Below are 16,088 nucleotides of genomic sequence, written 5' to 3'. Positions count from 1 at the left end.
CAGTTCTCTGGCACAGACAATATGCTTTAGATGAACACGAGTAGATGAAATGTCTCTGAAGTCTAGGTTACCAATGACAGAAAAAAATATCTTGAAATAGTCGTGAAATCATTATTGTTTGGAGCAAAATAAAATAGATATCTTGGTCTGATTAGAAAGAAGAAATGTACCAAAGCTTCCTTCTAGGTGGAGTATTCTCAAGGCCATTTTCCAGAGAGTTAGTTGCATATGGGAACATTTCTCATTCCCCAGACTGTACACTAGAACACAATGAAAATGCACTCCTTCAGGATCTGTGGTGTGGCTTCCTGTGGGAATGGGTGGAGATTGATTTTTGGGGCTGATTAAGTGGTATATGTGAGGGATGTTGAAGGAGCTTTGAGCTCAAACTGGATTCATACAGGTGGCTTCACCCTGGGAAAACATTCAGTTCTAGTTCAGCTTTTCGTTTCTTAGTGGAAAGGATCAGACACCATTTATGTTATATTCACTTTCCCTTGATGACTTCATGGAGTTAATGAGCTGCTTAAGATTAAACAAGCACTGAAATTTTTTGCTTGATCAAGGTCTAACATACCAAGGATCTTACCATTCCTTGTAACTGATTTTTGCTGTCAAAATTAATGTGTTTCCCTATTGTAATCTTGAAGCTGGAGCTCTGTGAAGCTGGATAATAAAAGTTGTCATGGACATGTGAGTGTAACAAAACTGCAGCAGATCTCAGCTAGCTGATCATTCTGCAGTGAGCTAAAAAAGGCCATTCCTGGATCTGTTTTCCCGCTGATAGACAGTTTCTATATTTGATTCATCTGCTCTATCAATAACCTGCTGAGTTTAGAACAGCTGTAATTTATTTCCCACTGTTTGCCTTTATTTTATGGTCCTGGCATTTGCTTTAATGTAGAGTCATTTTCTCCAGATGTTAATAAGGTGGTGTTAATGTTTCCACAACATTTTCTTGATAACATTTATGTAGAGCATACCATCTGATAGTGTGGAATCAACCCATTTTAAAATACTGGTAATAATTTTCTAATTAAAATTAGAGGCTCAGAAGTGTTTTCTTCCCTGTAGAAATTGAGGTCATACACATTCCCGTGCTTGGGGAAAATTATGTTTTCACTGAGAGAGTGAATACCTCTTACTGTACAAATTGGGAGCATGATATATGACATCGTGTATCAATGTTTGTGCATATGCACATTTTCAGATGGCAGCAGCTAATCCAGGTAAGCATTCTGTGTTTCCAGTGAAGTGTTGCTCTCATTCATAGCTCTGTAAACTGCAAAATAATGATCCTTAAATCTCAGGAGTGCTCTGTTTACTTTTAGAGAGAGGATTCCACAATTGGTAAGAGAGGTAGTAGGCTGACAAGGGTCAAGAAAACCTGCTGTGGCTGCCTGAGGTTGCTATATCCAACCAAGTTCAGCTTTTATACCAACATAACATTTTTTCATTCTTGCCGACCTTTCTGAATTTATCTGAATAAAATTAAAATGAAAAAAGGAAATCACTAAATAGATCAGCAAGTGAATCAGCAAATAAAATGAAACTGAAACACTAAAAAAGCACCCTATTTTGGAAATTCTATGGCCTGTGACACTGTTGAGTGCTGTTCTCAATACATCTAACCGTAGTTAGTGCTGTATGACCTTACTTTTAAATGATGTTCAGTTAATTTCACTTTTCCATTAACACTCTTTTCCCTCCATTTTTCTATTTAGATCATGCTTCTTAGCGATCCAGAGGTTGAGAGCAGCATCCTCATCAGCTCTGATGAAGGGGCTACCTACCAGAAGTACCGTTTGAACTTCTATATCCAGAGCTTGCTCTTCCACCCCAGGCAGGAGGAGTGGATCTTGGCCTATAGCCTAGATCAAAAGGTGAGCAATTGATTTTGTGTTTCAATGATTATGAGCCAGGAGTTGAAGGGGATATTGTCTAGAACTGTGCACTTTCAGAGATGATGTAGAAATTATAGTGTGCTTTGCTGTTCTCACTTTGAAGGTTTAAGTGTGCTCAAAAGCCACCCAGTGACTCCAAAGGAAGCTCACTAAAAGGAGCTGAGTGTTACAGTGATCAGGATGGGTGTGGTGAAGTGACGAAGTTGGGAAAAGAATTAGAGATTTGACATGACATATGGAGGTGTTCTAAAAATATATTGATTTGCAGGCTCTGATTGCTGAGTTGTCTCTGAGGATGGAGCACTCAGGCTGAGTTGGCCCGTAACAGCTGCCTGTTGAGCATTGTGGGGTGCTCATTCTGCTTGCAAACTGAACTCAGTTATCTGGAGATCAGGGAGCAGCAACAGATGACAAACTTCTCTGTGCCACTTTTAAGTCACTTTGCAGTGCCTTCTGTTAGTGAGACATCACTTAAGTCTGTTACTTTGTCCTTAGCAAGTTTGCTCTTACGTAACACTCATCTACCTTGAAAGGTGCTGAGCGGGGCAGGTGTAATGTGATAATAAAGTGCTGTGGCTAAGGAGTTGTGTGCTGCAATTCTGGTGCAGTAGTCCCTGCTACAGCCCAAAGCTGCAATATAGACTGTATGATTAAGTTACAAATTTTAGAAAGCTTAAAACTTGCCAAGCTTTCATCTTTCCTCTCTTATGTTTCTGTCACTCCTAGACTCTGGAAAGCAAAAACATGCCGAATAGCCACTAAGATTTTTCTCCTTGTGGTGGGTTGACCATGGCTAAATGCCATGTGGTCCACTAAAGTTACTGTATCCCTTCTTTCCTCAGCTGAACAGGGGACAGAAAATATAGCAAAAGGCCTGTGGGTTGAGATAAGGGCAGGAAGAGATCACTCAGCAATTACTGACACAGGTAAAACAGACTTGACTTGGGAAAATTAATTGAATTTATTACCTATCAAATCAGATTAGGGTAATGAGAAATAAAAACTGAATCTTAAACCATCTTTCTACCATCCCTCCACTCTTCCCACGCTCAGCTTCACTCACAATTTTCTCTACATCCTCCACCCCAGCAGCAGAGGAAGGTGGGACATAGGGGCTGTGGTCAGTTAATCACATATTGTCTCTGCTGCTCCTTCCTCCTCAGTGGAAGGACTCCTCTCACTCTTCCCCCACTCCAGTGTGGGCTCCCTCCCACAGAAGTCAGTCCTTCACAAACTTTTGCAATGTGGGTCCTTCCCACAGGCTATAGTTCTTCATGAACTGCTCCAGTGTGGTTTCTGTGGGATGCAGGAAATAGACTTCAGTAACAGACTACCCCAGTGTGGGTCCCTCATGGGGTCACAGGTTCCACCTACACAAACTCTTCTCCTTCCATGGATTGAGGGGTCACGCTGCCTCACTGTGGTCTTCAGCATGGACTGCAGGGGAATCTCTGCTCTGGAACCTGGGGCATGTTCTCCCACTTCTTCTTCACTGACCTTGGTGTTTACGGGACTATTTCTCTCACGTATTCTCTCATTCCTCTCTGGCTGAAGCTGCTGGTTGGATTTTTTTAGTCACTTCTTAGACATGTTATCTCAGAGGTGCTACCACCATCACTGATGGGTTTGACTTGGGCCAGCAGTGGGTCCATCTTGGAGCTGGCTGCATTTGCTCTGTTGGACAGCTTCTAGCAGCTTTTCTTGGAAGCTACCCCTGTAGCCCCCTCCCCGCTGTCAAAACCTTGCCACTCAAACCAAGTACATGTGTTAATCTGTCAGATGTGTGTGTGTGTTCTGACTGGGATTCTCAATTTCTGCAGTTATTGTTGAAGCTTTCTAAACTAGTCAGTCTCACATCCCAGCTATAAGAACTGTATAGCTAAAATAGTGTGCCTCTGTATTTGACAATTTCCTTTGAAAGGCTAGTGCAAGTCTTTACCAAAATATTTACTGAGAGTGTAATCAAATAATGTCCTACTGCTCTGCTTCCCAATGCAACCTTTCCATCCACTCGTTAACAGAATGTATGGCAGGCACCCGGTGTTTTGCTGCTGTGCTGCTGCTGATTCTTGGGTGACATTTGCAAGAACAAAGCTATTGTAAATACACTCCTTTCGTAGTGTCAAGTCCTTACTGTATGAAGGAGGTAGTCAAATGTCAAATAGTTTTCTGCACTCAGATGTTCAATGTAACAGGGATTTTGAAGTTGTCTAGAAAGACCAATCAATTTGTTTGATGTCACAAAATGGTTTGATATCACTTTTAAACTGCAGGTAAAGATTTTGCATGAATATGGTATTTGTACAAAGACAGCCTTGAAAGAAACAGGCATCTGATGAGGTGCTTGTGAATGGGAGAAGCCAGATGTGACATACTGAGTATGTGTTTGCAAAGAGATCCATCTGTAGTGAGTGCAGAGCATCTGCTCTTGGGTTGAAGCAGAGGACTTCTATTGCCAGTGCTTTATAGTCTTTTTATGATAACCATCCAGAAGAAATCAAAATACAAGGTAGGCACATGTGATTGGACTGTGAGGCGGTAATTACACTCCCCTGGTCCAATACAGCAATAGCAGGCCAGGAGGACTTTTGCTCCTGCTCCTTCAAACTAATGCATCTGTGTGCACATCTCAGCTGCTCTCTTCTGCTGCTCAGGAGAAGGACAAGGAAAATGGTCTGCAGCTTGTTGGTCAAATGGAAATGGAGCAATGCAAAGTTCAGGCTTCTCCTTTATGCAAAGTGTCCTTTGCATTCAAGGCCACTTGGGATGCTTTTCTTCACTGCTCATAAGGATGGCCTGAAGTGTTGGTTAAAATCTGTTCCTAAAATGGAACCATGGAGCAGTGCTTTTTCCAGTTGAAGCATTTTCTTAACATAACCGAGGTACCAGTTGTGCTCAGCCACATCTTGGCTTAGTAAGAACCGTAAAAGAACTGTCATTCTGACTCGGGATCATGCAGCTTCACTGCAGTTACAGCTGATACTGAGATAACGGGCAGTGCTGTTAGAGCACGTCAGCAGTGCTGTGTGAAATCCCCAGGTGAAATCTTCTGAGAGGCTGGTGTAATACATTCCTGCATGTTTGGAAACAGGAGTACTGCCACAGTTGAGTGGGAACTAGAGGTCGGCCATGTCCTTCTGTTAGGCTAGGCCAATGCAAGAGTGAAGTGCCTTTTAGGATATAAGTCCTATATACTTAAGAAGATCCATCAGGTCCTTGCATCTTCATAAGATTGTTGCGGTTGTTCTCTCTTTTTCTCTAGAAGCCAGATCTGGTTCCCACACACCTTCCCACCCTACTGTGCCATGCCTTCTCTCCTTGATGTGTTATGGGATCATGCCAGTGGCATTTACCATTTGATCTCTCAGCTGCTCATCAGAAAAGAGCTGTTAAGAGCACCCAGAATAACTGTCTAGAGAGGCTGCAGTAGTGCTCTACAGTTGTGAGGAGGCTATCCAAAGGGGTGCTGTGCTGTCAAGGGTAATTGTCCAACTGCAGCCTAGTTTTGCTGACACTCCTCTGTCCTTTGTTTTTGTGCCCATTTTTCCATGAGGCAGCATGAAGGCACAAAATAGGTGGAGATGGATCAAATAGTGCTTGCTTTCTCACTTCGTATGTCCGTTTCTCTGGTATATAACTCCTCTGAAACACTTTTGATTTGATGCATGAGAGGGCAATAAAATAGAAAGTTTATCATTAGCCTGTAACCTGCAGGTAATATTTACCCACAGATATGGTGACAAGGTAGGTGCTGATGAAAGTCAGTGACTTGCTCTATGTTCAGCGGTGCAGCCGCTGCTACAGTGGGAAACCATAGTCTTCCACCTCTCTAAGTTTTACAAGTGTGTTTGACCCTTAAAATCTATTTTAATAATTACTTCAGAGGCAGATTTAAAAATGCAAATAACTCTGAAAACAAATCAAGTACATGTAATTTGACTCCCAGCAGCAGAAACTATTAAGGGAAGATCTAATCCATCTTCTCATAACTGTGAATGTGTAAACAAGTTGGTAAATTTAATTTCATTTCTTAGATTAAAATATATATTTCAGATTCATATTCATCTCTTTAGTTTTCTTTCAATTAAAAAATAAAAATTAGGCAATTAATGAGAATGATGAATCTGAAAATCCATTTTGTCTAGTATATTAGTCCACACAGTAAAATAAAATATCAACAGCTAGTGCCCTACAAGTAATGGATTTGGTCACTGTCTAGATCAAAAGATTTTAAAATTGTTTTGTGTATAACAATAGAAAACAATTTTAAAGTTTTGGTATGAAATAAAAATAGTCAGTGTTTTGGATCTTCCTGCTAGAAAGTTTTCCTCTAAGGTCTTCTGAGCTACAGTTCTGTGGCTGTAGTTCAAGCCTCTTTTTAAGGATTGTTTTATCCTAAAAAATCCCTCCTTCTTTTTAGCTAACTTTTACACATTTGAAAACAATATTAAGCTAATTATCCAGTTGATTAAAAAAAAAAAAAAAACAACTAAAAAAACCCCAACACCTTTTGAATTCTGTCCTCTTAACAGAATTATTGTCCCCTCCAAGCTGGTGTTTCAGTCTGACTTTCTTCTTTAAGAAAAGGAGCCCCTCTCTTCTCAACAGAACTTCTCCTTGAAATATGAAAGAGAAGTGAAGGCCAAAGACTTTGCAATGTTGCCTCTTCGTATCAACTGAAATAATTAAATACAACAACAATTCAATGAGAGGGAGCTCAGCAGGCTTTCTGAAAGATATTTTGCTGTGTGGCCACTGGTTACTTTGTTGATTTAAGGACAACTCACAGTTACCACCGTTTGTTTTCCCTTTGTAGTATCCGAAGAGTTAATGAGGATACTTCCTCAATAGAGTCAACACAGCATATCGTTCCTTTTCTTAATTTTTATAGCCAATTACGACCCTCCTCTACCTTGTAAACTTGCTTGTATCCTCAAATAAATACAGTATGGCTGAGCCAAGAAATCTGTTTGTGTGTGCATGACCACGTAGCAAGTTCAGAGACCCTGATGTCTTCTCACAACATGTAAAGCATAGGCAGGAGGAAATTTTACAGGGCTTTAAGCAAGCATGGGTGGGTGTACTACTTCCCTCTGAGCAGTCACGTGACATTGTGCAATTATCGGGCCCTGGGAGATTAGTTGCATCTTGTGAGTTGAAAATCTTGGATCTTTTCCCAGTAGCTTTGCGTGTGTGTGTGTGTGTGTGTGTGTGTGTGTGTGTGTGTGTGTGTATTTTATTGATAAAATTATGCAATCCGATGTAAGCACGTGTTGGTTCTATTAATGGCCCCCCTGTGGCCTTTGGCAGAAGGTGGACACTATGTAAATATTACAGCCAATTTGCTTCAGGTCAGACTGGGTCTCACTAGTAGTATCTATATTGACACTTAGACATATCACCCAATACAAAGGGAAAGGGGCTTCATCCTCCAATTTTCATGGATTTTTTCCCCCCAGAAAATATATAGGAAGCCATTATAAACAATCTTTTTACAAAGTGTGGTGGGAAGGGGAATATATAAAAAAGTTGCAATACTGTTGGTTGGAAAGTATGAGAAACTGCTTTGTGGAGTGCTGTGAAAGCTCAGAGTCTACCAGCATATACTTAAGGTACAGTCTTCATTGCTGCCATTCATAGCAGCTGGGGATGAATATCTTGAATTGATCTTGCATTTCTGGTACTAATATGTTGAGTGCCTGATCATTTGTTTCATTTATCCAAGGAACCAACTAATTCTCAAGAAGCAAACCTTTCCACACCCCAATACCTCTCTGGGGAATGGATCAGTCTGGAGGGAGAAACAGAAGGGAGTTTCCAACTCCATGGAGTTTCTCTCAGAATGACATTGAAATGTCTTTCAGTGCAACATGCACAACTCTCTTGCATGAATATTTGTTTAGTAAATCATTAAAAAAAGATAATTTGTTTGAAAGAGAAAATATTAGAGAATAGGGAGAAAGATATTTAAAATATTTCAAATCACCATTGTTAAGAGAAAAAAACCCCAGATATGCAGAGAGATACAATTTGACCTCTTTCTTACAGGCCAAACTATGATTTAGAGCTTGCTGGGAAGAGTTAAGGACTGAATAATTCAATAACATACCAATTTAAATTCCCCAACTACACCATTACAAATTCGAGATTGGATAAACAAGGAGTTTGGCAATCAGTGGCTTCTCCCTCCATAGGGCTTATTCTTCAGCAGGAAGTGAACAAAATAAAGTGAGTATCTTATTATCTCTTCGAATGAGGTGATAAATAAAATGTGTAAGGTAACATTCTGCTGTATCACCAAGTTGCACCTGGCAGGCAGTATCAGGTCTGACTGGAGAGATTCCTTCGGTGTGGGAGATGTGGCAAGTTATGACCTGAAAATTGAATGCAGTACATGTCACAGCCCTGACTATCTTGTCAAGACACTGCTGAATTTATTAAAAAAACCCCCAAAAAACAGATAACACTATGGCTATATGGGAAAGGGATTTTTTTTTTTGTCTTGGGTTTTTTTTGGTGTTTTTTTGTTTGTTTGTTTGTTTTTGCTTTGTCTTTTTTTTTTTTTTTAAATATCCTAAGCGCAGAGCCAAAACCATGAAGGCATTGCCTTTTTGCCACCAGGCAAAATTCTCCCCTGGAATTTGGGCCTAGGCTCCCAGTATGACATAAGGCAGTTAGGCAATTAAGTGTGGGGTTGTTTGGGTTTTTTTATCTGACAGTGTCCAATTGGGTAGGATTATGCCAAAGAAATCCCATGGTACTCACTGAGAGGAGGATAAGACTGGGATCATGTTCTTCTGGAAATATAGGCACCTTATTCCAGGAGTCTTCCATCTTTGTCTGGGATTCTTTGTGATGAGCTGTTTAAACAGACATATAGAACAGTCCAAGCTATAAGGGATCTCAAAAGATAACCTGGTCCAAACTTTCATGGAAAAGGGAGCCTAGATGTGATTGTCTAGCACCCAGTCCAGTCCTGTCCTGAATGCCTCTGGTAAGGGGAACTCCACTACATCCCTGAGGGAATGGAAGATTCCAGTGATTGATTGTTAGAAATTACTTTCTTATACCATGATGAAACCTCTCCTCATGCAACTTGTACCTCTTACCTCTTGACCTCTCCATATGGCTCTTTGTGAAGAGGAGTTGTATAAAAGTATTAAGTCAGACAAACACACACATACGGAGAAAAAGTCAAGTCTCCATCTCTTCTTTTCCTGTCATTATAGGTCACTGAGCTGGGCCATTAAGAGAGCCTTTAGTGCCTTGAAGGACCCTTGGTCTCTGTGTCTCAGAGGGTGTCAGGACTGCAGGGTTTCAGGTTTACCTCTCCCTCCATCTTCTCTGCTCAGCTTCACTGGCAAAAAGACGTAGGGAGTTGTATTCACCTTCATTCCCAGCAAGTGCCCCAACCCCTGGTCTCGGGTTTTTCTGTGCCACTTCAGGATTGTGTTCAGGTGAGGGTGTTGCACTTTGAGTTGGGACTCCTTTTGTTGGAAAGTACGATTCCAGGGTAGCAGCTGCAGGTGTACTGAAATTAAGCAGTGGGAGTTGCTGCACGTCTAAAGTGAGATATGACTCCAGCCTAGGCCTGTAGGTTTTCTTCCTTAGAAACTGAGGTGTGGGGCTAATGAGGAGAGGCAGGTTGGTGGCTGCCTCACATCTCATTTTGCTATAAATCAGCAGGCACCTAGAGCTGTCACCTGCTCCTCAGCAACATTCCTGGTCCTGGAATTTAAATGTAATTGTAGTTGTCAGAAGTTGTCAGAAGTGTGAGTAACCTCTCTTTTTATCAACAACAGCTCAAGACTGCACCTCTTGGGTAAAACTCAGCTTTTCTTAGCAAGATGTGAACATTACATTTAACAAGGAAAATAAGCTCTTTCTGCTCCCACATGGATCCTGATGGTAGAATCACCCTTTCATTGTATGATGTGAGAGAACACACTGGGGCTAATTTCTCATCATAACTGATTGATATTTGAAGAGCACGATGATGGTGGTTCCAGTTCTATGGATACAATGCTCAGCTTTCAGATTTATCTTGCACCAGTCACTGGGCATTTGGACACCCCACAGAGTGAAGCTACAGGCACACCTATTACATTCTTTTCTTCACTTAAAAGGGAAAGAAATTGAGAAAGCTGTCGTAATAACAGTTACTCCTGCCGGCCTGCCATACTGAGGAAGGAAATAAGGTGAGTACGTTGCCCAGTTGTAAAGGAACATGTAGTGTTTCATGTTTAATACAAACCATATTACAGTAACTGCTCTTAGAAATCCCTACCATACTGACTGGTCCATTGTATTACACACTCATATTAAGAAGCAATCCCTGCCCGAGAGTGCTTGCAATTAAACATGAGGCTGACAAAGTGTTGTCCCTTGAGTATCTCTAGTGTATTCAGGCACAGGTCATTAAAGTGTTTCATTGCCTAACTACCACTGAGGATTATAACAAAGTCAGAAGCTGAAGGCAGATAGAGCCCTGTTCCCATGACTTAATCACAAATAAACCTTTCATCTCTTTGCCTTTTGAATGCTCTTCTGAGAACATCAGGTTCTACAAACATATCATGTGTCTGTCACTGGACAAACCACCTGCCAGCAGCTCTCCCAGGCAGGCAGGGCTCCATCAAACAGATAAACTGAAATTTTAGTAAAGTTAGAAAAACCCAAGCCAAACAAAAAGAACCAAAACCCACACCAAACCCTTGAGATTGGAAATATTTAAAGGCAATTTACAGAAGTCTATTCTTCAATATGATAATGAACTGAAGAATCGAAATCACTTAACTTCATTTACAAATCATGAATATGTATCAGTGCCTTTAAATGAAAGGACTACTAAAACAGATATGGTGTTTGTTCAATTCGTTAAAAGGAAGACAATTTATCAGGAGGTTTTTTCCACTCTTAAACTAAAGTTATATACAAAATGTTGGAAAATCAAGACCTTACGCTAAATTCTGCTGCATGATGAATATTTTTATAATCATAATTAGAACTAGTCATTTAGTTCAGCAATTTCCCCCAATCTAGCCAATTTGAAATTAAAATAGATGCCTTGATTACAAAACTCATTAGCAAAGAAGCACCCTTTTTGCTAACCAGTTCATTTGGAATGCACAAGCTGAATGAAGTGAGGAGCACTTGTGTTGTCAATAGCTGTAAGTGAAGTGAGCCTTAATTGTTGGCATTGTGAAGTATTTGTATTGCTGCATGTTTCATTGCAGTATAATATATCATTCATTAAATGTAACAAAAGCAGTTTTAAAATGATTTAATTAAGTGGTGTTGGTGCACTCGGTAGTTTTTATAAAGTCAGATGTCACAATTGTTTGCATTTGAAGTATCGATGGGCATTACTGTCGGAAAGAAGACGTATGACTCTACATTTGTCATTCTGATTATGATAAGCCTGGCAGTTTTAACAGAAGATGAGAAATTAAATTATGCAACCCTGGCTCTACTTCAGAAATGCCCCATGAATTTTGTCCTGGCAAAATACTGAACTTTGGGTTTGTGATGATTTGTGGTGCCAAAAAGAAAGTAACGGCTCGTGACACTTGATTTAGTTAGAACAGACTTTCCTATTGCTTGTTATTTATGTTATAGATACTTCATGAGCAGGTTTTACTTGGAAAAGGGAAATACAGAGATAAATGGAGCGAGATACATTTGATGCTTAAATGTGCTCTTCTGCTGAAGCAACCTCATTTATTGTGTAACAGAGCAAGGATCCCCTGCTTTATTCCTGGGCCATGCTAAATCATGGCTGTATATTGATTCTATCTGGAGCCTAAGTGGGGTGAAGAGTGGTTATAAATACAGCAGATGGGAATAAACATGAAGGAGTGAAAAAGGGTGAAGAACACCAGGGGCATGATTTATTTTGCCTGACTGTAGAGATCTAAAATGTTGCAGTGTATGCCTACATTAGGTGTTGAGGCTTCACGTTGTAGTTGGTGGTGATCTTCTAAGTGGTGTTGATTGATTTCTGGAAGCAAATGTAGGTGACTATTTTAGGATAAGGTAAATTGTGCCTTAGACTCATTTGTATTGACTAGGCCTCCACTGACTGTCAAGGCAGTAATTTCCTTCCCTGGGATGTAACTATTTGCTATATTACTTGAGATTAGGGGACTTGAAACTAGCCCTGCTGTCTGAATGTGTGCAAAATGGATTACATGAGATATGATTCCAATATGATCAAAACAGCAAAAAGCATTAAGTTTCCCACTCCTCCTATCATGCCTATAGATTATAATGACCTCCACCCTGGAGGAGAGACCAAACATGATGTGCAAGCTGAGAAGGAATTCACAGTCTTTTGTTTTTCTTTATCGGGATTCATTTGTGTAAATGTGAGTTACCTGCCAGGCTGCTTCAGTAAAATGAGATGAACCCAGAAGGGTTTCCCAGGCCTTTTTTCCTTTTTCTTGCTTTCTCTCCTTTTTTTTTTTTTTTTAATCCCCATTCCCTTTTATTTGCCTTCCATATTGCTTTTCAAAGCTATTTCTCAGTATTTGCATGTCCTTATGACAACATTAAGTATCTTCTAAAATCTGTTGAGCAGAATTAGATGAAGAAAGAACATTTGCGAAGTGTTCACTTCACCTCAGATATTTGCTGATGCTGACCATGAAAAACTTCAGTTTGGTTCCTTTCCCCTCCAGAAGCTGACTCAATGTGGATGCTTGAGTTTAGAATGTGACTTTTCCACAGTAAAGAACAACAGGATTAATTTTGCCTAAAATATCACAGCTAAAGTAACAAGAAGAGCCTGTGACAACGGATGTAAACATGTGTGAATTTACTAAAACTTATCAGAATAAAAGGCAACCCTGACCTCAGAGCAGCCAAATTGTTTAGTCTGGGCCTAATTTTAAGGTTACACATAAATGCTTTTGTGACTGAAGGCCTTTAAGTATGTAAGCCTTTACACATTAGGGTGTGAAGTGGCTATACAGACAGGCTTTCAGTACTGCAAAGTGTCTGCAAAGACATACAAGTTATGTGTGGGATTTTACTGTTGAGATTTTAAGTAATTTCAGTCTCCTGGGTTTTGCTGCTCTCTCATCTTTCTTTAATGCTTCAGGACATTAAAGCTAGAGCTTAGGGAAGATGGGTCTGCCAGCACCTGAAATTATTGCTGTGGGCATGTAGAATTGAGTGCAGAGGGATGCTAATTCCCTTGGACTAGAGTACCTGCTGGGAGGTGAAAATTAAGAAGCTGTTGTTTTGTTAACCATTAGGGTAATTCTTTATCCAGAAGGATTTGGGACTCAGCAGCTCCCATTACTATCAGTGATTCAAGCAGCTGTTGGAAGTCTGCCCAATGGGGACTGTTCTTTCTGTCCAGGTAATGGTGGCATTTATTAGTATTTGTACATTGCCTTGACAGTACAAGACCCCACTGTTGAGAAATATTGCACGTTGGGATGGTAGTAGGCTACTTAAGATAATATTTTCGTCTTTAAAGTCCTTAAAGATGGGTGACTGGGATGGCATAGACTAGTGTCCTTGAGACAGCCAGCTAGATGGATGATGTTGAGGGGTAGAGGTTGTAAGATCCCAAGTCTCAAACTCACTAAAGGAGTTATACTTAAGTAAATATTCAAGGCTCTAAAAATTATCCTGCTGAAGTATTTAGAAGAGTCCTCGGTTCTTTTAACACCTTAAGAGAGAGTGCAAAGGAGAAGACGCTGCACACATTTTCTCAGGAGGTACTTTACTGGTAAACTTTAGGAAATAAGAGTATTTGGCAAAAGTTTAAAGGGGTAACATTCAACCAAAACAAAGCATTCCACCAAACATTGACTTAGTACATGCTGACCCATACAACTTAGTAAAATCCAACCCATCCAGTCCTAAATCACCCAAAATATTAAGAAAGGAGATTAAGAGAAGAAATAAAGAAAGGGACAGAAAAAGAAAAGCAATAATTAATATAATAATCCAGTGTCTCCCAATCCCCCCAAGCAAGCACCTTACATGCACTATTGTTACATGATCAACAACCAAGAACAGGGACAGTCTGTGAGGGTGCTTCCTGAGGGATGCATTTCTGTGTGTTGGACTGGGAGCTTGCAGTCAGGAGTAGAAACAACCGGCCTGAAAATAGAAGGCTGTCCCTTGCTCTGAGTTCTGCCCCTAAGACAGTGGTCTTTTAGCTTCCTGTTAGGAGCTGTGGAACATTTGCATAACCTGAAAAAAAGGCTAGCACTTGGGAAGAGGGCTACGTGAACGATCCAGGGATGGGAACCTTTAGGATGTGTACAGTTGACCAAAGGATTTTCTAGCTTACTTCTAACTGCTCTTGTAGCTGTGCTTTCCATTGCAATTGAGGATGTGTAGGGCCCAGTCAGGTCATCAGATCCTATAGGCTGGTCCTAGACCACATAGAACATTTCTGACTTGATTTCAGTGGGGATCCTATGATGGCAATACCTGCATAATGATTTCCTACTGGGCATGTTATATCCATATCCATTTAGCAGGACACCATTTTTATATCTTATTTTCATCAGTATATTATCAAAATCTTTTTATACAGTTGAAAGAGGCATATCTGAGAGCCAAAGAAATGGAAACTCCAGAAAGGAGCAGGCAGGAGCTGACATTTCCTCTCCACCACTCTCTTGTGAAATACAACTAGATTTTGTAAATCCCAGGATACCCTGGGGATTTTTACACCATACAGTTCTTAGTAGTCTCTTTGTACCATGACAAATCATCTGGTTTACCTAGCAGTGTCAGTGTTACCATAGTCTTGTCCTGGTCTTGTTACCTACCACTGCCATGCAAGGGACATTTAACTGGTTCAGAAATCACAGCTGGATGTTGCCAATACAGGGACAAAGTCAATGAGGCAGTGAGAGAGACTGAAGGGCAATTGAAGCACAGGAAGGTGACGTGAGCTGTGCAAGGTTAGCCAGACTTCCTGAATGATGTTCTCCTTTCCTTTCCACTGTCCCATGTGATCCTACAAAAATGTTACAGCTTCTTGCTATCCCATGTCTCCCCAGGCTTCAGGCTGTGGCAGAACTTTTAGTGTGGTCAAGGTGGGGCCCCTGTGTGGGAATTTCACATAGTAGTAAATGTGCAGGGTCCTTCTGAAGGGCAGAGATGGTCCTTCTTTTATGTTCTTTTATGTTGCAGCACAGCAGTATACTAAAAACCTCATACATTTAATTTCAAATCGCTTAGTGTCTTTTGTATGTAATACTGGAACCTGGTATGTGGCCCTAGTTTTGTCTCAGATTGCCCTTTACAAATAGGTTTCTCTCTCTTGCTCTCTCCCTTTTTTGAGTAACTACAAACCATCCCTGTCTCCAGTGCTTGGTTTCAGGAGGGAAATGGACCATGTTCTGATCTAATAGTATACCTGAGTTGGTTTACAGAGATATGTACAGTCACATATGTAGCAGCTGATATTCAGTGTGAGTCCATTGATTTTTATCTGGAAAATGCTGATTTACATCACTGGATGATCTGATCTGTAAACATATATGGTATTCTTTTCTCACATAAAGCAAGATAGATGTAGTTTATGCCTTCCTGCGTACAGTTTTTTTTTCCTCCTAAAATCTGCCTGCTGAGAGATACAGAGTCTCTGGGCTCATCTGCCTTTGTGCAAGCTATCACTCATATTAAGGCAACTATCTATTTCTGTTGTTCAACCTTGACATATGAAAATTCGCCAATATTGGTTTTTAATTTTCTCCTATTTTCTCCTTTTTTTTTCTCCTTTTTTTTCCCTCCTGATAGAACCTGCATGTAATCAATATTATTCTGGGGAATAAAGGTGCCAGAGGAACAACTGTAACTCCTTTGTCCCCTCAGTAGGCACAGATGATTCAAATGTCCCATATGCTCATTGGTAATCCAGTGTATGTTTCAGTTTTTCATGATCATTGCATCAGTGGTGAAAAAGGAGGCCAGTGCCTGGAGTTTTGGTCTAGCACCTCAGGAACTAAAATCCCAAGTGTTTGGAAATAATTAATGGGTCCCTTGAAAGTCATGAGTTTCATAGAGAAAAAAAATCAGGAAGGTGTTTGAATTGTTTCGATTGTCCTCTATTATATTTCTCTTGATGCTTATGTGGCTGAGGAAAGGATTGGGAACGATGTTTTTCAAATGCTTCCTCACAGTTAATAAAACTAGAAGTTTTGTCATTAA

General features: G+C 40.4%; 1 protein-coding gene across 1 annotated transcript in view; it reads left to right on the top strand.

Annotated features, from left to right (window-relative positions):
- LOC116790376 (VPS10 domain-containing receptor SorCS3-like) overlaps positions 1–16,088 on the top strand; it is a 291,392-nt gene that overhangs the window by 152,422 nt on the left and 122,882 nt on the right. Inside the window, exon 4 of the mRNA XM_032695261.1 lies at positions 1,725–1,883. Within this exon, the coding sequence (XP_032551152.1) occupies positions 1,725–1,883 (159 nt within the window). The remainder of the gene's footprint in view (positions 1–1,724; positions 1,884–16,088) is intronic.

This window comes from Chiroxiphia lanceolata, chromosome 8 (assembly GCF_009829145.1).
Source record: "Chiroxiphia lanceolata isolate bChiLan1 chromosome 8, bChiLan1.pri, whole genome shotgun sequence".
Lineage (NCBI taxonomy): Eukaryota > Metazoa > Chordata > Aves > Passeriformes > Pipridae > Chiroxiphia > Chiroxiphia lanceolata.
The sequence above is the reverse complement of the archived record's forward strand: the minus strand, read 5'-3'. Positions and strand labels throughout refer to the sequence as shown.